The sequence below is a fragment of the Adiantum capillus-veneris genome, chromosome 12, assembly GCF_014529385.1.
Source record: "Adiantum capillus-veneris isolate H3 chromosome 12, ASM1452938v2, whole genome shotgun sequence".
NCBI lineage: Eukaryota > Viridiplantae > Streptophyta > Polypodiopsida > Polypodiales > Pteridaceae > Adiantum > Adiantum capillus-veneris.
Genome location: NC_140942.1, coordinates 99,509,551 through 99,530,111, shown reverse-complemented (window position 1 = coordinate 99,530,111; position 20,561 = coordinate 99,509,551). Strand labels below are relative to the sequence as shown.

Here is a 20,561-nt window from a genome sequence, read left to right as displayed (position 1 = left end):
AGTGGAAGAGTGGCCCTTGGTTCATATATAAAGGCCCAGGCCTCTCAGAAGCAGTACATGAAAACCTTCAAACTTAAAAGCTACTGGCCCAAATGTTGCCAGCGAAATAGACAGAAATCCGTACTCTGCCACGTCAGCACAAGTCAGCGTGTTTTTTGAGATTCCATACGACCTGTCACGTCAGCATGTCAGCGCAAAATGCGGATTTCCGTACGGTTCTTCCATGTCAGCATTCCAACATGAATTTCGAGATTGCCACATCATCAGTCTATGAGAGGATGCCACCAGAGTGTCAAAAAGCTAGAGCTTCGTCCGAGGCTCTTGAAACTGAATCTGTGAGCACATCCTCTCCAATCCACCCAATGCTGCATAGGCTCTGGTCATTCTAGTCTCTACTGCTCTCCTAAATGAAAATGCTGGTTGTAACAAACTCCTGACGTGTCGACCTACTGCTACGGGCCGAGGGGCCTAAACCCTAGAAGGAGCTGAAGTTGCAACAGATTTTCAAAAATTGCGTAGCTGCTGATGACGTGGCAGATCTCCGAAAATTGTGCTGACATGATGACATGGCAGGCTGTATGTATTTCCGTAAATTATGTTGGCAGGTTTTGGCTTTGCTTTTTTGGACCAGAAGCTTTTGAGTTTTGAAGGCTTTTCACTGTAACTGCTTTTCAGGCCAAGGGCCTTTAAATATGAGGTTAGGCCTCATTCTGTGGCATGCTTCCTGGAGAAGGTGCAGAGGCTAGAGTACCGGCTTGTACTGTGTTGATGCAATATAAAGAAATACCGAAAGGGGCGCCAAGGTTTGGGGCCAATACTCTCTGGGGTGGAATTCCGCCACTCCGTGTCGCGTGTCGTCTCTCTCTCTCTCTCTCTCTCAATTCAGTTGTTATTGAAGTGCTAAAAGTCTATTCAGTCTGGTCTTTTCTATTGGCACGTGGTGCCAGTCTTGTGACAGTGGTATCAGAGCATCTGGCGTGTGCTTTTCTAAAAGCTTACTGGTCATACAAAAGAGCAGACAGCGCTATTGGAAATTTATTTGAGGTATCTTCGCCCTCCAACCCGGACTTATTAGCCACTCCCACCCTTACTTCATCGCGCATCGGGTGCGCTCCCGTCTTCACCGCTCATGTCTTACAGGGCATAAGCCATTAAGATCACTTGCAAGAGAAGGATCCAAGATTTGTTTCGAGGTAGTGCTTTTCTCAGAGCCAATGCTATGCAGATGTTGATAGCTACCAAGCAGCATACTCCAAGTACTTGGCAAGCTTTCAAGAAAATTTTTGCCCGAAGTTATATGGTTTCTGACATCTTCCTTCAGAGTGCAACTTCTGGCAGAGTGGGGTATCCTGAAATGCTTACCATGGAACCCTAGTAGATTATAACTTGAAATTTCTTTACATCTCTCAGTAGGTGCCTCTTGTTGATAACCTCGGAGGTCTGGTGTGACTGCTATGACTTCGGACAACCATCGCCGCCAGAGGAACATTGTCTGTCCAAGAGCTGATGGACCATGCTGCGCTCGGCTACGACCTTATGGAAGGAATCTAACCCTAATTTTTGGTGCAAGTCTCAGGATGAAAAGTCAATCAACTTTTCGAGCTCGGCTGATGTCGAGATTGCTTTTTAAGTTTGAAATCTGTTTGAGAACTTGTTTGGTGATCCTGTTTAGAATTTGTTTGAAATGGATGGTATCTGTTTTGAACCTGTCTTGGTGCCAATTTGCATTGTTTGACTCTGGTTTTTAATACTGGTTTCATTGATTGGTGATTGTACTCCCGGGTGGAGAAGTGAGAAATGCTGTTTTGGCATTGTTTGAACCTCGTGGGGAGCGTTCAGTTGTATGCTAGAAAACCTCCGAACGATGCAGGCCAATGCCTGGGGAGCGTTTGGTTGTATGCTTGAACCTCCAAGCGACGCAGACTGCGGTCTGGGGAGCGTTTGGTTGTACAGTCCTCTGAGCTCATGGGCTGGATCTTTTTAGGTTATTTGCGGGGGGAGTGACGAGGTAGTCGTTGAGTAGCCTCATACCGCAGACCGTTTGTCTCGGGGGAGTGCTCAACGGCGCTGTTTGTTGTGTCTTGTATAAGCATTTGTGTTGCATTGTGATGTGCCAATTACTGAATATTCCTAATTGGATGAGATTGCCTGGGTATGTAATTTTAGTGCATCAAGACACCTGTGGAAGATCAATACGGTCTGGGTGTGATGGCTAAGAGTTCCGATCTGGACGAAAGAAGAAGCTAACTCCTTGATCAAAAGAGCTGAAAGGAGAAGCTAACTCCTTTATCAAAAGAGCCGAAAGGAGAAGCTAACTCCTTAACAAAAAGAGCAAACTGAATGACTCTTGGAATGTCCCTTAGAATAGCCCTCGGAATTTTTTTTTTGGAGCTAACTTGAGTTGTTTTGCAGATATGCTGTAATCGCGGACGATTACTCTCTTTCAAGAAGGGGAGATGTAACAAACTGCGGACGTGTCGACCTATTGCTAGGGGCCTAAACCCTAGAAGAAGCAGAAGCAGCAATAGAATTTTGAAAATTGCATACCTGCTGATGACGTGGAAGATTTTTGAAAATTGCGTTGGCATGATGACGTGGCAGGCTGTATGGGTTTCCGCGTTTTGCGCTGGCTGATGACGTGGCAGGCTGTAGGGATTTCCGTAACTTACGCTGGCAGCTTTTGCCTTTGCTTTTTTGGACCAGAAGCTTTTGAGTTTTAAAGGCTTTTCACTGTAAGTGCTTTTCAGGCCAAGGGCCTTTAAATATGAGGTTAGGGCTCATTCTCTGGCATGCTTCCTGGAGAAGGTGTAGAGTCTAGAGTACCGGCTTGTACTGTGTTGATGCAATATAAAGAAATACCGTAAGGGGCGCCAAGGTTTGGGGCCAATACTCTCTGGCTCAATTCAGTTGTTATTGAAGTGCTAAAAGTCTGTCCAGTCTGTTGTTTTCTATTGGCACGTGGTGCCCGTCTTGTGACACTGGTCTACTAAAGACCACCAAGGTAGGTGTAAGCATCTGTATACTCCACAGTCTCATGGCCGTATGTTAATGCGGGTGCTGATTTCCTGATCCAGTTTGGGGTGGTGTAAAACACCATAACCTTGATGTTACCAAGGTTGACAGACAAACCACTATCGTGGGCAAACCTATGCAAAGCATCCAAGTGACGCTGTATCCCCTTTGGAGAGTTGGAGATCAGCACGATACCATCAACATATAACAATAGTGGAATCCATGTGCGTGCCAGCTGTGCACCTCTATCACCATTTTCCTCAATATAGTACATACCAAATAGAGTAGGAGAGAACGGGCAGGCCTGCTTCACCCCGATAGTGTAGTGAACTAATGTAGATAGCTCCTCTGGAGTGCGTACATGCCCCACTATTGACCTGTATAATGCCATGATCCCCCAAGTAAGCTCTCTGGGTACTCCAAGTCTCCCATCTCCTGTAGTCTGTGTATCAATCTAGCTCTGGGCACTGTGTCAAATGCTTTGCGGAAGTCCACAAAGCTACAATAGATCCGTCTCCCATGTGATCTGCCCTCCTCAATAATGATTGAGTGTCAAAATGTGGTCAAGAGTAGAAAAACCTCTCCTGAATCCTGCCTACCCGGTTGCGCGTATACCCTCCCTCATTTCCCATCTACTCAGCTGTTGCTCAAGAATGGATGCGTACAACCGTGCCAATGTGTGTCCAATCATGATAGCGCGATAATTTCCAAGCGCCATAGGACCTCCTGACTTGAAGATAGGTACAATAGTAGATAAACTCAAAGTATCAGGCAGGCCCTCACACATGGCACCGGTTAACATCACTGCTAGAAGCTTTGTGAGCAGATCCCTGGTATGTATAAAATGCTCAGCCACCAAGCCATCATGATCATATGCTCTCCCAGTCCTCATCCTATCAATGGCCTTCTTCACTATCTCAACGATGAAAAAAGCACATGTGTGTGGGCATGCCTCGGGGTGGTCGGGAAGAGGCGGCTGTCTAGGAACTTTTTACAGAGATGATACACACTGGCCCCAGGCCTTTGTAGAAGTAATGGTAGGGGGGGAGTGCTCATGAAAGAGTCGGTATGCCTCACCTGAGTCCTGACTCAAGAATAGCTAATATAGATCTTGCTCTAGTCGAGCCAAAAATTCCCTCTTCTTCCGCCGCACTAGGCGCCGGAAGGCAATCCGTGACTGTCTGTGAGTGATGTCTGTCACGAGCGTGGGACTACTATCTGTCCTTTTTGTTGATTTCTTTCTTATTATTTATTCATTTTCACTTTTTGGAAACACTCCTCTAGAAATCTAACTGCCCTGCATTGCATAGCCAGTGTGGAACTTTTTAGAGGGAGTCTAGGCCCGAGGGCAAGAGAGCACTAAGGTTGGACAAGGACTATGGTTAGCCAAAGTTGGGTCATTGACTAGCCAAAGTGGAATCCTTTGCTACAGAGGCTACATTTCAGTTCTCGGTGTGGCTGCAGTGTACAAAGAGGGTCAGATGACCTAGAAAGATACAATGGCAGCATCTCCTAAAATTTAGGGAACTGCTATTTTGGGACCTGAAAATATGTGGCGTCATTACCTCCGGAATGACAAGGGGAACATTTTATTACTCTGCCGTGAAGTCAACTGGGCTACCGGTAGGGAGATTTTTAGGCGGCAACCCCGAAACGGGAAATGGCCTGTAAATGTGCCAAGTGGCACATTTCTTTGCACTTTCCTCTTGCATGAAGAAGTGGCGCTGATTTTAGAGAAGGGAGGGCTCATTTTCAGTTTTCTCTCACAGGTTGAGAGCTATGGAGTGCTTCCTTTCCCTCTTATGTACAGTGCGGTGCCAGGAGTGATGCCCTGCACGCTACGCACTGCCCTCTCTCTCCCCTAGATCCCATTTATGTAGACAGAGTCCGTCTCCCGTGTAAAGGTGTAGCGAGTAGGGGCTGCTACCCGTGGCATGTGTGCTACACTAAATTGGAAAGAGATGGCCATCAACACAAGGCCATGATCTTCCACCACACACACCAAGTCTGGGTCTAACTGTGAGGTCTTGGATACTAGAGATAAAGCTCGGCTGTGCCATGACATAATTCATTGTGCTGGCTCTATGTCTGTGTGGAAAGCATGTAAAATCCTCTGCAATGGGAAAACTCTCTAGGCCATTCAAAATGGCCAATCCATGTGCAATCCCCATTTCTATCTTGTGCCGTCCATACTTAATATGCTCGATATTCTGTGATAATCTAGATAGGCCTGGTGATGGACAGTCCTAGCATTGAAGTCCCCGAGGATGATAATGTCACTGTCCGTAAAGAACTCCCATATGTCATCATCCAAAATAGAAAAGGGGGACTGTCCTCTAGGTGGTGCATATACTGACGTACTTGGAGGAAAGTAGCAAGTAGCAATGTAGAGATATCTACCTGTCTCTTCCCTCAATTTCACCCACATGTACCTAGCCTCCTCATCCCTGCGGGCTATATGTATTAATGGCTGCAACTCCTCTTTGAATAAAATTGCTACTCCCACTGAGCCCCGTCGTCTGTGCTCTGATCGAATCTCCTGTCTGCAAGCTGTCTCCCATTTGTATCAAAGTTAACATGTGGCATAGACTGCCTAGGGGGACTGATGTGTCACAGAGTAGAAGATGATGTCCCTCCGAATGAAACTATCCACCCACATCAAGGCGTAGAGGTCCATTACAATTCCAAGTAGCAAATTTGATTGTGGTCCCATAGGTCTCGCACCGTCATGCGGAGCGTCGCTCTAATATCACCACTCTTTCATCTCGGTAAAAAGCAATCTTACCTTTTTCCCTTGTTGCTCTAATATCCGGCATTACCTCCTACATATGAGCAATCTGCGAGAGGGTGAGGTCATCTCCGAGAATGATGCCCGTCTTCTTGAGAGTTGGTCTCTTCTTCAAAAAGTCCTTCGCTTCCATGGAGGGGAAACGAAGGATATGTGCCCTTTCCTTCGAAGTTTCCCCATTGCTTCCATTTCTTATTGCCCACTCTCCAAGCTCTCGTATGCGTTCGCTCGTTAACCCCCATCATAATCATGAGTTCTTTTACCTCTTCATCCACATTATCTTTGTCTTTAAGGCCACAAATTCTCAAATGTAAGGCACGCACATGTCTCCTTTGCTCCTCTTCTAGTGTCAAGTTAATAATGGTGGTGTGTGGATGTTGTTTCCTTGCCTTTCCCCGATCCATTTCTCAGCCTTGTCCGCTTTCTGTTGAGTCTTTGTAATAACATCCACCCAAGACGTCGTCGTTTCTTTGTGTTGCTCCTCCCCTCTTTGATGGCTCGCACTTGCTCTTTAATCGTGTTGAGTTCTTCAATTGCTGAGGGTTGAAGCTCTCCTTCTTCAAGTGTGTTTCGCGATCGCACCTCTGCAAGCTCCTTCTAGAGTAATGCAATCTCCTCATCTTGGGCAGTCACACAACCTTCAAGTATGTTTATCTTGCTTTCTTGAGCCGACACGCGCTCTTCAAGCGTCTTTATTGTGCCCAGGAGGTTGCAGTTAATCTTGTTGATGGTCTCGCACATTTCTTCTTTGCATTTTTGAATGGCCTGCTCCAGAGGGTCGTCCTTGTCAACTTTCTTCTTCATGTTCGAGAACCACAATGGGAGAGGGAGAGGTAGAGAGAGAGAGAGTAGAGAAGACCACACTATATAGATATGTGTTTCCACATTATGTATACATCTGTATTGCACATTTGTCGTTCTAAACCAATAGCTATTCCCACATCACGCATACATACTTATGCCACACCCATCTACATTCTTTGCAATTTTGAAAATTCTGAAATTACTGATATCTGAAAATTTTCTGCATTGCTGAATTTTCTAAATTTTTGTAGGGTCTCTTAAGTTTCTGCACTGCTGAAATCTGAAATTTCTTCCTGAAAGGACCTCCTGCACTTTTGGCCCAGGGAGGGAGTAGCGTGAGGAGTGGGCTGTGGGGGGAGGGGGTTTTTGGGGGGGGGGGGGGGGGGGGGGGGGGGTGTTGAGTCTGAGAGTGGGCTGGGGACGAGGGGTGAGGGAGCGCGAGGGGGTGGGTAGCAGGGCTGAGAGAGAGAGAGAGAGAGAGAGAGAGAGAGAGAGAGAGAGAGAGGTGAAATGTATTATTAACGTCTTCAAAAGGCCAAAATGACCTATGACTCATGAGACCAAAAGGTTGCATGTGGTATCTAATACCAGGTCTGGGTACAAAAAGTACAAAGGACTGAAAAGAAAATAGTGGGTAGGGGTGGGGTGAAAGCTGATACAAAGGGAAGACAAAGGGTGAGCTGATACAATGGAGCTCTCTGACAGTCAAGGCATCATATACATATACATCAGTATCCGGACGGCTCCTATGTCGCGCCAATATGGTATGAATCCTTTGCCGCAGTCTGCGTCGATATCGAGAGGGCCCTCTCATCCGTGGGCGACGGGACCGCCCAACTCTTATCGTCCGATCAAGCAGTATGCATTTTGGTACCTCTGGTATTGTTATGCTGTGGAGGCTGCTCGAACTCCTCTGTGTGTGACTGAAAGAAATTTGTGATCTTCCGTTGTCACTGGATCTCTCTCATTGTGCCCCTCTTCAAGAGGTCCTCCCTGTGTTTGCGAATCTCCAGTAAGTATAATCCGAGGCATCTCTGATCATGGTATCTCATGACTATAGAAAGTGGCCCAAAACCCTCTCTGAATAGACAGTGAAAGCGGCCTCGTATCTCATAGTATACTGGGCAGTGACATATGTAATGTAGCTCTGTCTCTGGCTCTATTTGGCACACCTGACAAATCCTGGACTCAACGGTACTCCTCTAAATCTGCCTGTCTCGATCTCTAGCTGATGTGAGGATGTGCGTATCTGACCAATAGCACATCGTATCCCGTGGGATAGATGAGTATCCATGTATCCTGGTCTGATCACAAAACCATCCTCCGTGAGTTGGAGAAGATGCTCTCTATAGAAAGTCATCTTCGTACCTAGCTCATGTGTAGGTTGTATCCATGTCCTCTTTGTATCCAACTGAATCAAGTCCTGTTTGATGAGCCTGGTAATCTCTGCCCTTGTGAGGGGGATGGAGGGTGCATCCAGAGAGTATTGAAATGGGGGTAGCCGGTCCATACTAAAGCCATGTAACTGAAACCAAGATGCATCTCTGCATACCAACATGATCTATCTCCCTACAATGCAAGCTGTCGCGAAGACTCTAGTGCTAATGGAGCATATCTGTCTCTAGGGAGAGCCCAAGTGCTATGCATAAATGAAACTGATCGAGTGAGTGCCTCCACTACCAATGGAGGAGCAGCGAGCTCTGCCCTAACAATGTCATGTGGTACTGAGGCCTTGGCCCTACTCATGCGAGAAATCATAGACACTAATGGCTTCTCCATACATCTCCATCCATCAGTACTGCAAGCTCTGCTATGATGATCAACTGAGGGGCCCCATATCTCCACTCCGTATAGCATGGCCGAAGTGACCAAAGTGTCAAAGAGCCAAAGCTTTGTCCGACCTACGAACATATCCTCTCAAGTCTCCCCAATGCTGTATAGGCTTTGGTCAATCGCGTATCTGCTGCACGCCTCAGGGAAATACTGGACCACTGAAAATCGCCCCAAGATAAGTGTATGTATCTGCATACTCCACAGTCTCTCGACCATATGTAAAAGTGGAGGCGGACCTCCTTACCCATTGCGCCGCGGTGTTAAACACCATTACCTTGGTCTTACCAAGGTTCACGGACAATCCACTGTCCCGTGCAAATACATGCAGTGCATCCAAATGACGCTGCATCCCTTTTGGAGAATCGGAGATCAACACAATATCATTAGCATGTAATAGCAACGGAATCCATGTCCCTGCAAGCTGAGCACCTCTATCACCCTTTGTATGTACATAATCTGAAAACTCATCTACATATATCCCAAAGAGAGTCGGAGATAGGGGACAACCATGCTTCACCCCAATGGTGGAGTGAACCATGTCGGACATGCCCTGAGTAGTGCGTACCTGTCCTACCACTGTCCTGTATAAAGCTAAGATCCCCCATATCAGCTCTGTGGGCCCCATGTCTTGCAGTTTGCATATGAGTCTAGCTCGTGGCAGTGTATCAAAGGCTTTGTGGAAATCCACAAAGCTACAATATATCCTCCTGCCATGGTGTCTACCCTCCTCAATAATGGCTCTGAGTGTCAAAATCTGTCTGGTAGAGAGAGAGAGAGAGAGAGAGAGAGAGAGAGGGGCTGCTTGTGGACCCGAAATGAAGAGTTCACTGCACTTGATTGCCTAGTTTGAAGTCTGTCCACTTTCCATAGACTTGTAGCACTTCAAAACAACTTGAAAACACACACGCGCGCACGCACGCGCGCGCGTGCACACACACACACACACACACACACACACACACACACACACACACACACACACACACACACAACACACACAAACACACTCTGTGCTACTTTAGTACTCTTAGCTTTTTAAAAAAAAAAGGGGGGAACCACACATAAACCTAGCCCTTGGATCGGGACTTGTTGGGATTGGTCTTTTTTGATAATTACCACACACACACACTGGGCAACTTTACTAGTTCTTGATATTTTTTCTCTTATGAAAAGAGAGCTTTAGAATATTTTTAAGTCTCCTCTATGAGATTTAAAAAAAAAAAAACCCTTCGTTTAAAAAAAGCCTGATAAGGCAGTGGCTAGAAAGGACTACACACTCCACCTCACTTGAGGGAGTACCCGAGCTCACTTACCTCCTAGGTTTTGCTAACCACCTCCTATGGGTAATACTACCGGGTTTAGCCCGTCGCAACACTAGAGTATTTTTTACCTTGGGTGAAACCCTGTCGTGAATACTTTGGCTACCTCCTCATGGCACCGCGCAGGCGGCTTCATTTACTCTGCTAGAGATCCCCCTAAACGCCTGGATATCTGCGCGATTTGGAGTTATGGCAACCTCCCTCCCTGCTCTATTTAAAGGTGAGGGCGCATCTCTGCCCCTCACTTAGTTTTGGTTGTTCTTTGCTTGATTGCTTGAAACTTGCTGCTGCGTTTCTGTTACAAAGCATGGAGCTCTCTACTCAAGCTCCGTAGGTCGGTCACTGCTATTTCTTGCTTTACTTATTGCATACTTAGGTCTCTTTCTGCATGGGTTAACACTCTGTAAGGAGGTTTTTTTAGAAAGGATGGGATATACATTTGAGGTATTTTTTGCATATACTCAGGAGGATGTTGCTCATATGTTAGCCTTGGATAATATTATTTATCGAGCACTTTAAACATAGTTTAAACCTTTTTCTTTAAAAACTTCAAGGTATGGAGTATGGCTTGGCTTTTTTTAGCAGCTCTCCTTGTTACTTGGGCTGCTTAAGGAGATGTATGTATGGTTCGGAATCCACTTCACTGTGATAGGCTTCTAACCTAAAAACAAGCCTTATTATGCTTATCTTTTAAAAAAAAAGCTGTAAATGGATAAACATAAAAAAAACTTCAAGTGATGGAGCTTTCATAACTGATAAAAACTGTTGAAAATAAAGGAAGGGGGGCTCTGACACTTGGATTGGAAGGGGTGATGGCCTTCTAATCAAAATGATACTCTAATCATAATTATACTCTTTTACTAAATTCTTTGGGATTCTTTAAAATAAGAGAAATCACAATTTCTTGGACTTAGCTTGTGAAGGTTTAAAAAAAGTTTGTAAGATGGACATGGATAACAACTGGTATAGTCCATCGATACCTGTAAAACACATCCAAGGCTAACTGAATTGTTGTCTTGTTTGGATGGATGCAGGTAAGGACTCTATCTTATCTTGGAAGGTTTTTTTGACTTTCACAAGCCGTCCTACACTGGATGGAACACTCACTTATGATTTGGGAAGTTCTTTTACTATCTGCATACTGAAAGTGGATCTCTTTCCTACAAACATTGTACTTAAATGATTCTAATACTGAATTGTTTTTGTACTTATCTATTCTTTGTTCCATTGCCAGCTGTCTTTTGAATGTAAAAGTTCAAGTATGTCTTATTATCTAAGATTTAACAGCTATACACATATCCTATACATAAGGTTTTTCTTTCTAGAGAAATCGAGATGCTGGCTTTGGTTCTAAGTTGGACCCACAGTCTGTAATTTTTTGACTGGTTGACTGGTGTTAGGTGGTCCTTCGTAGACTCTATTTCTGGTCCTCAGTTCACGGCTATTATAGTCCTTGACTTTGTCGGCTTAAGGTTTGCAGGCCCATAAATTACAGTTACTGTTTTTTATTTATGGTTATACTGCTCCTTTTTTCAGGACTGTTCACCCTATAGAAAGACAGCCCGCATGAGCACTAATCACAACCCTGAGAATCATGCAAAGATTCTCGAACAGATTAAGCTATACCTTTTGGTAGTTACAACTAGACCCTTCCTCTCTAGGAAGGCCAAAGATTATATTACTTACTATGGTAAGTACACACACACACACACACACACACACACACACACACACAGAGAGAGAGAGAGAGAGAGAGAGAGAGAGAGAGAGAGAGAGAGAGAGAGAGAGAGAGAGAGATGATGAAATGAAATGTTATATTAACGTCTTCAAAAAGGACAAAATGACCTTTGAGACCAAAAAGTTACAATTGGTGAATTTGATACCATGCCTGAGTATGGAAATTACAAAGTTACAGAGAACTAACACTAAAACACTTAAGGAGAAAGGAAATTGGGGGGGGGGGGGGGGGGGGGGGGAGAGAGAGAGAGAGAGAGAGTTGACATGGCATGGTGGTGTTCCGTGCCCAAAAGCATTGGCTCGAAAGACTGGCGCCCCTTTCGGTATTTCTTTTTTATTATGTCGCAACGGTACAACTCTGGGGGTGCTCAACTCTCAGACTCTGTGCCCAGATGCTCTGCAGAGTGAGGCGGCAAGGGTCCTTATAAACAGTACAAGAGATGCCCAAAAGCAGAGCCTCAAAAGCACTTCCCCCAAAAGCACTAAACCCTAAAAGCACATGCTCCCAAAAGCTAGCGCTGAAATCTGCCCAAAACAGCCAGCGCTATTTGCGGAAATCCATACGGCCTGCCACACGGCACAGTCAGCGGAATTCGTGGAAATTCCGTATAGTAGCTGCCACGTCCGCATCCGTATAATGCATTTTACGGAATTGATTCTCAGAGTCTATGCTTCGGGTTTTTAGGGGTTTAGGCGCCACGGCCGGTGCTCATAAATTCTTTAAGGTTCAGTTCTTGACTTTCTCGTCCACTAGGCCATTCCTCTTCCTGTTGGGCATGCCACATCATCACTTTGTGACACTTGCCATGGCTAAAAGGTGTCCAAACAATGTCAAGACATCCACTTCATGCTCGACATATAGTCAACAACATTATTGAGATCTGTGCCTACCCAAGATTATCGGCCAAGAGGGCCTCTTGGTCTATATAACCCCAGTTGAAAAGGATATCCCAATGAACTTTAAATCAGAAATGGAAACAATATGAGAACAAATTGTAAGAAGAGATAATCGGCAAGAGGCAATCCAATGGCTTTTTTTTTCTAAGAAAACGATCCTTCCATTAGTTAATAAAACTGCCCTTAGGGCTACAAACCACCTCTACTAGAGAGGGCTACATCATAAGCATGGGGAAACTCTCCCAATGAAAAAACAGAATATGTACAATGGGGGCTAAATCACAAGATGGGAGGAGGAAAGAGCCACACAGGTGGCCGGTAGTGCCATGTGGGTGCAGCCTGGACCATGGTGAAGAAGGGCCCTGGGCGCCAGAGTCGCAGGAAGCCTCTCTGCGCTCTCGCATGCGGTCGGAGCTTCCCTGGAGTCTCTCGAACTGGCTCCTGAGAGAGTGGATCAGCTCCAACCAAAAATCACGAACAATCTCTGCCGGTGGGACAGGGCGAGCCTCAAAGTTGCGGAAGCAACGGGCCCGCCAAACGAACCAGAGTGTCAGGCCACCTCTCTCTCACTGCACCACTCCTTGGGGGTAAGCTCTGTGGCAAGCTGAAGTGTAGGTCAACCCCTTTGGATCACTATCATCCTGCTGGTGGAAGCCAGCTCAAACTAGAGCATAGGGCCCGTGAGGGTGGACGAGGTAGTAGCACCCCAAGTGTACTATTGAGCTGTGGAAAGAGGTGGCATCAGCCGAAGAACCCGAAGCCAAACCTGCTGTGCCATGGGGCAGTCCCATAGACAGTGTCGCTGACTCTCCAAAGGATGACCACAAGTTGCATAGGCTGCTGAAGGCCACTATGTACCAGCCAGCTCCCCATTGCTGTAGCTCTGTGTGCAACGAGCCACTATAACAAAGTGACTCGCCTCGGCTGTTTGGAGTCCCACAACCGCTAACTCAGCTGTGAGACCCACCTCATGCGAATGAAGTGCTGCAGCAGAAAAGAAAGGGATCCCAGGGTGGTCGGCTGAAGAGAAAGGGTCACTCCAAAACCACTCTCCAGGGTCCCACTGCACTCGTGCTTGAGGGCAGCTGTCCCAAGCCCAAAGCCTCCAGTGGCCTTTCTCAAGATTTGCTGGGTCAGGATCTGTGACAGAGGTCCTCCACAGATGCCCACTACTTGTACCCTCTTAAAACAACACTCTGCATCCTGTGGAGCATCTACTGAGACTCTCTGTAGTCGACCCTCGCCCTGGATCTTAAAGAACATGGGGGGTACGGACACCGAGCAAGCACGAACTGCGATGAGGACCTCCAGTCGCGTGAAGGTCCCCATCCATCTGGGAGCTGCTGTCTCTAGAGGGGTGAGCCAATCAGCTGGTACAGCCTTTGTAATGTCCGAGCACATGTTCTGCACCCCTCTCATGCTCCGTAGCTGGATGCTCTGGACCTCCTCTAGCAAACCTAAAAACTGAAGCTAGTTGCCTAGAGTGCGGGCTGGGCCCTCTGCCATGGAACCCCAAGAAACATGAGGCCTACTACCAACCAAGTGGCCTCTCTGAGTGCTAATAATGGGGTTCCTATGTCTTAGTGCTCTCTTCATTTAAAAAACGCATCTCAAATGCACCCAATCGCTATCCTGTACATAGCATGTCAATAGAATGGCCATCTAATCGGTCCAGTGTTGAAAAAATAATTATCTAGAGTTTTCTGTTGTCCTCTGCGTACTTAGCTGTCTCATCCCTCTAGACCGTTGGCAAACAATTGATAATGTGTCTTCGGATGAGATAGAGTGTGTAACCTAGCAGTCATGTTCCTTGATTGTTTTCAACAAACATGCAACTTTATAGTTTTTTCGTCTATGAACATCTTCTAAATGTCAAACTTTCCAAATTGCTAACGATTTTTAAAAAATGCCTATTGATACGAATCTTGCGAGATCCTTTGATAGCGTGGCTGCAGGACAAGTGGCGAGAGGAAAAGGATCTCTGACAGAAGGAAGATCAACTCGCAGCAGATGCTATCGTAGCTGACGCATTAAGTGATGTGAAGAGGGGAACGTATCGGAGGGGAACAGCCAGGGGTTCTTCTTTTTTTATATTAAGGCGGCCGTGTAGCGCACGCCGAGCAGCCATGGGCGTCATGGTTAGTGCAGAAATATTCTGAACGGAACTTTCGTGGTTCAAATCCAGGCGTTGCATTAGAGTTTTACTCGGGATAGCCTAGAATGCGTGGAATCTTAAGGTATCCACAAAGATTCGGGCTAATAGAATAAAGAACCTACCAGTATGTCACTATAAGAGTCATTTTCAACCGCTTTGATATTGCTGCTGCTGGGTTGTACAGTACTCTATTTTTGTGGTAGTTGGAAATCACTTTAATATTCACTGCAGAAGCTCACATGGTGAGGGTTTTGACATCAATTACACATCACACATGATGGCAATGCTGATGCACTTATCAAGATGCTTTAGTTCCTCGAGAGTGTTATCATGTTACAGTTGCACAAGAGTTAAGAAGATGTCTTTTCAACAGGACATCAATGCTGTTTGGCAAAGGGCTGCATCTGGACTTCTGGTTGCTATAGGGTCGCGCTTGCCAGATTTGGTGATCACATTGTTGACCTTTATGCTTTGTCAAATTTTTATAAGATACCTTGTTCAGAAACCTGTCTGTCCTCAATGCAATTTCTGTTCCTTTCTTGTCAATGTTTTTTGCTTTCACAGATGATGGAAGAGATTTTTTTGCAACTAGCTGGTAGTGCTGTTTCAACATCTTCTGTGGTTCAAACTCTTACCGATTTTGCTTCTTGTGAAGGTTTGTTGTGAAATTTTTTTGTTTAATCACATTGACAGTCTGCAAATTTTTTTGGTTAAAGTTGCTTTTTAGCAGCAAGGGTTTTTTTCAAGTTAATCAAAAGCAGCTTCATGCTTTTCGAGGAGCATAATGTCAAAGTTCTGAATTGGAGCACATAGTATCTTGCATGTCCGCAACACTCTTTTTGTAGACAAGTGAAAAAGTCTTTGTTCTGGATCTTAGTCTAATGTGAGTCACAGCTTATGGGGCCTCCTTCGTGTCTTCACTATCTGCACTCACATGATGACATCTTGTTCCTTCACACGGTAATTTTAGCTTTCAATCATAAGAACATCAGAGCATGTTGTGCCTATTGGGACAGCTGCAATCCACAGGGACTAATGCAGGGAACGGTGCAGCCTGCTTGCTCCCTGGCTGCAGAGGCACCGCAGGCGTTGGCGGTGGAAACTGGATGGCTGTATGGCCTGAGTGCGTGTGTGTGCAGGCGCGTGAGAGAGAAATCAAATGATATATTAACGTCTTCAAAAGGCCAAAATGACCTATGAGACCAATCCGTTATAAACTTGTGAATCTGGTACTGTGTCTGAGTACAAAAACTAAATACTAAAATGAATCTAGAATTGCTACTAGCTCGAACTGTGTGGGGTATGTGTGATCACTGATACAATGGGTGCCCAATACAAGAGAGAGATACAATGGGTGATGGATCCATCCTCATACGTACTCTGGATGTCGAGATAGTAAGGCCCGAATCCTCTGTTGTAGTCTCCATCGATGCTGTGAAGCTCCTCTCCTCAGTCGTGGGCGTCTCGATCTCCCTAGTTCCAATGCTCGGTCAATGAGAGTATACCTTGAGAGAGAGAGTTTGCCCTGCTTTTAATCTCAACTGGCATTAAGATTTGCTGTTTGGATGTAATTGTAAGGATGAAGTGAGTTACAATTTGCAAGCTGTATCAGATGCACGAAGTATTGTACAACTTATTGAGCAAATTTCACAGTTCTGAAACTTCACCTCTGTATTGAAGCTTCACAGTTTACTCCGCGAGTCAAAGGGGTATTCTCCCGGGTGCTTCCCTTGCTTGGTTGTGTGAAGGATAATCAAAGAGCAATTTTTGCAGCTGGTAATGTTTTCTTACAAGGATCGTTTTCTGATTTATCACAAGCTATAAGTAAAGGATTTATAGTGAGATGTACCATGCTGGTTGATTGACACATTCGTTGGAACATGTAATCAGCATTTAAGCACTGGGGCTGGGCAATATCACAGTACTACGATGACCATCCAAGCGCGCCACCTCTTGATAGTGATACAATGTGAGTACATGGGGTTTCATGATCAGTTTAGTTTATGCTCTATATGAGTAAATGTATACACGAAGGCCAATATATTGTGTATAGCAATGTCTGTTTTCCCTGGATCTCAAAAGTTTTATCCTGGGCATATAAATGCGTGCATTGTTTTCTTATCGATTGGACCTTCGCTTATTCCTGGCCCAATTTTATATATTATTGTAACATCATGAACACAATCATACACCTTTGAGTTGTGTTGGCAAGAGCACTAGGGCATACTCACATTTTGTCGCTGTTCACTGTGTCTTATAGCTAGACATTGATGTGAGTTCGTTCAGGTGTTGCGTTGTGCAATTGGGAGCATTATACATGTTGTCTTTGGGCTGTTTGCTTCGGGAGGGCAAGAGAGGATTAAGTGCCTGGTTGTAGCATGAATCTTCTGAGATGTTGAAGCTTAAGTTGGTTTGTTTTGCCAGAGCTTTTCTTCACTCAGCATTTGAGTTGTTTCTTGGATCTTGGGTGACAGTGCGAGATCACAAGGTAGTAATTTGTACTCCTAGATTACCCTTTCAAGTTGTCCGCCCAGTATACTCTTCCATGTTCAATACAGGGGTTGAACACATAGTGCGCATTATTTTGGACTCCTGTGCTGTAATTGTTAATCTCTTCAATCTGTGTATTCACGAACAAATTGTTTACTAAGGTTTCTTATTAATCAGGTGTCTCTGATGACTGTGGAGGCTTTAGGAGAGCTTGTACCCTTGGTCAGTGACTTGCAACGGAAAGCCGCATTACCAAAATTGCTGCCTATCATGCTTAACATGTGAGTGCATGCCGATAGTGAGGAGCAGATTTGGGTTACTCTGTTCTAGAGATCTTTGTACACAATCTTCTCTGGCGTTGGCAGGTACAAGAAGGAGAAGGGCAATCTATTGCCTGTTACTAGGAGCCTTCGTGCGCTGCTTGATGCCGTGTTAACACCTCATTCTGGCAGTCCGCCTCTCTTAGATTTTCAGGTGCATTTTCTGGCCAGCAATATTCATGCTCAACTATGAGAAGATTTAGCTCAAAAACTCGTCAAAGAGAGCTTTTCTTTGCCATATCTGAATGTGTAGGGTCTCCATCCTGTGCTAACAACACTGCTGCCATTAGCATCGGTTTACAGGAAATCTAAGTCTAGTGCTGATAGCACTATGATTTTGAGGGTATGCTTCTTGATTTGTTGTTTACCTAATTCAGTGGTTTTGTTTCTTATAATCTCAACTGCTGGTACTTTTCAATATTAATTTTTCCAGGCAATGGTTTTGTCTGTCTGGAATTTTAAATGCTGGAAATTTCACTATTATATCATGAGAGCATCAGGGTTTAGATCTATCAGTCAATTTTTTTAGCAAGGATAGACTCATGGATGCCAAGAAAACAAATAACAAGAGACAAAACTTCCTTCCTAAGAAAATCTCGTTTCCTTCTGCTAAATATATCTGATGCTCATCAGAGGAACCTTCTCTCTTCTTCTAATAGGGCTCCCATCAAATGAGAGAGCATACTCCAGCAACTGCTAGGACATTCTGATAGAGCTTTGATCTAATCTTATAGAGATCGTGCCAAGAGGAGATGAGTGGGCTAACCTAAAGGCATTTAAAAAACAGTTATTAACATGTCATGTTTCTGTGTTTAGGCCTTTGCATTGGTTCCAATCTAACGTGTTACCTGTTCTCATTGGTTCCTGTACTTGAAGTCTTAACAAATCCAATATTTCGACCAGCATGTTCCCCTTCCAAAAAAAAAAAAGAATGGGTGTCTGTTATTGCGTCATGTCTATGTTATTTGGTAACAAGTGGCAGTTGCCAGAGAGGGGGGAGAGCTTTTCTATTCAGGATCTCAGCGTGCTTGGTTTTACATGTGAGTGTTCATGCAGTGTCGTCATTGTGGGTGAGTGGGAAGCCTGAAATGATTGCGTATGTCATAGTAAGCACTAGTGCTCATCTATCACTTTACTTATTGTTTTTTTTTGGGGTGATATGAGCAAATTCAGATCTCAAATGAGGTGCTACAATGTTTTCTGACGATTGGTGTTGCTTATAGCGAGGAAACTTTTACATATTTGATTTCTGTAAGTATATTTTGGGCTTTCTGTAAGTCTGAATTAAGTATGTAAGACTTCTGAACTTGTTTACGCTGATATACAAGCGCTTGGGTAGCAAGGAAGATATGGTTCGACTTGGGGCACTCTCCGTCTTCCAGCACCTTCTACCCAGGTTGGCAGTCATTGCTTGTAGCTTGTCAATATTCTCCTATGGTGCAGCTTTCTAGTAGGAGGTAAAAATAAAGGTTTTGTTCTATTTTCAAGGCTGCATGTAACGTGGAATGACCGCCCGTCACAACTTCTTGATGCAGTCAAACCTGGCCTCTCCGAGCAGGATTTGGATTTCTGCAAAGCTTTAGTAGAGGTTTATTCGATTTTACAATGTTCATTGTATTTCAAGAAGCACTGTTTGTTGAGCTGAGTTGAGTTGGGGCTGCATGTAAGTGGGGATTCTTGATTATGCAGTTGATTGTGGCCATGGCATCCTGTGGATGGGTGGTGAAAGGCGCTGGAGAACTTTTTGTGGAGTTTCTGACAAGAAAATGTGCATTGAACGAAGATTCAGGTAATCGCAAGGTCCAAGAAACAGCTTCCAAAAAGGACTCGGTTTCAAAATCTAGCAACGTCAAAACTGAGGTTAGGTTTTCCTGCTGAGTTATTTGTTTTGCAAACATCATGCTTGGTGATCCAGAATTGACAGCATGTGGTGTCTCAGCTAAAAGTTAGTTTGGTGTCCCCTTCGGAGTTGCGAGCAATGTGTGACAAGGCAATGCTTTTGCTAGCAGGAACTATGCCAGAACTGGAGGTGTGTTAACACTACATTTCTTTTTTTCGCTTCCTTTTTGTGGAAAAAATGCAAATGTCTTAAAGCCATGTAATGATGCACAATATGATGGATGTGAAGTGGAGCTGCTCAATCTTCATTTTTCCAGACATTGTGACCTAGTGAATCTCTCTAATTTACCTCATGCACGAATTCTTTGTGCCTTGGTCAGGTTGTGCAATAGATGTTTGCTTTTGGCTTTGGAAAAATCAACTGTGTAGGTTGCTTGTTTTTGTTCTTTTTTTCCCCGGGTTGGGGGATGTGGGACAAGAACGACTGCTGCTGGTTTCATATGACTCCATCTGTGGCAGATAATTATGCTCTAAATTAGATGCACTATGAAGATGCAGAGACGCCCAAAGGTTCCTCATACTATTTGTGATACACAGGTATCATAGTGAACTTTACAAAGATCTACAATCTCCCATATCTATCAACGGCTTGAAGTAGAGTGATAGGCTGCACTGCCGTTATCTTGCCCCTCCTCTTCCCTTCCTTTCCCTCTGATTTTTGTTTCCTTCGACTCCCTTCCTTTGCTCCTACCCATCTCACTTCCTAGGGCCTTCCCATGCTGCCCCAAAACTCATCTTCCTTGGACCCCACCTTTTTTTTTTCTTGATTTCGTCTATAACCAGGAGATGTATCTTGGTGTCTACTTATTCTATTTTGTTTTGTGTTATTTCTATTTCTATTTTATTTTCTTTCTTTTCTTCCAAAGCTCTCGTTACGGGCAAGTGGACAAGTCCTAGAGGTCTAGGACAATGCATGGCTAGTGTGAAATGACCGTGGGCAACCTTTATAAATGTGGACAAAGTTAGTTATAAGTGAAATGAATTAACAAGAGGATAATATTTGTCCTGGACATGAAAATCATTCAAAAATTCACCTTTTCAAGAGTTGGAGGCTTCATTAAGTGGAAAGTGGGACACATGGCAGGAGGAGACGTCACAAGACGGTCGCCACGTGCCAACGGAATCGAACAGACTGAACAAATTTTTAGCGCTTCAAATAACAACTGAATAGAAAGAGATAGATGACACAGGGAGTGGTGAAGCTCCACCCTAGAGAGCATTGGCCCCAAACCTTGGCGCCCCTTTCGGTATTTCTTTATATTACTTGAACTCAGTACAATGCCGGTACTCCACCCTCTGCACATTCG

The 20,561-nt window shown here is 44.8% G+C and overlaps 1 protein-coding gene across 3 annotated transcripts in view; it reads left to right on the top strand.

Annotated features, from left to right (window-relative positions):
- Window positions 1–20,561, top strand: part of LOC147446206 (ARM repeat superfamily protein) — a 204,488-nt gene that overhangs the window by 36,801 nt on the left and 147,126 nt on the right. For all 3 annotated transcript variants that reach the window (XM_086525470.1, XM_086525469.1, XM_086525468.1), the window contains exons 5-17: window positions 14,919–14,990; window positions 15,110–15,200; window positions 16,226–16,321; window positions 16,436–16,514; window positions 16,970–17,033; window positions 17,213–17,316; window positions 17,401–17,509; window positions 17,609–17,698; window positions 18,529–18,606; window positions 18,684–18,751; window positions 18,844–18,943; window positions 19,045–19,215; window positions 19,295–19,384. In XM_086525470.1, coding sequence (XP_086381596.1) covers window positions 14,919–14,990; window positions 15,110–15,200; window positions 16,226–16,321; window positions 16,436–16,514; window positions 16,970–17,033; window positions 17,213–17,316; window positions 17,401–17,509; window positions 17,609–17,698; window positions 18,529–18,606; window positions 18,684–18,751; window positions 18,844–18,943; window positions 19,045–19,215; window positions 19,295–19,384 — 1,212 coding nt within the window. The remainder of the gene's footprint in view (window positions 1–14,918; window positions 14,991–15,109; window positions 15,201–16,225; window positions 16,322–16,435; window positions 16,515–16,969; window positions 17,034–17,212; window positions 17,317–17,400; window positions 17,510–17,608; window positions 17,699–18,528; window positions 18,607–18,683; window positions 18,752–18,843; window positions 18,944–19,044; window positions 19,216–19,294; window positions 19,385–20,561) is intronic.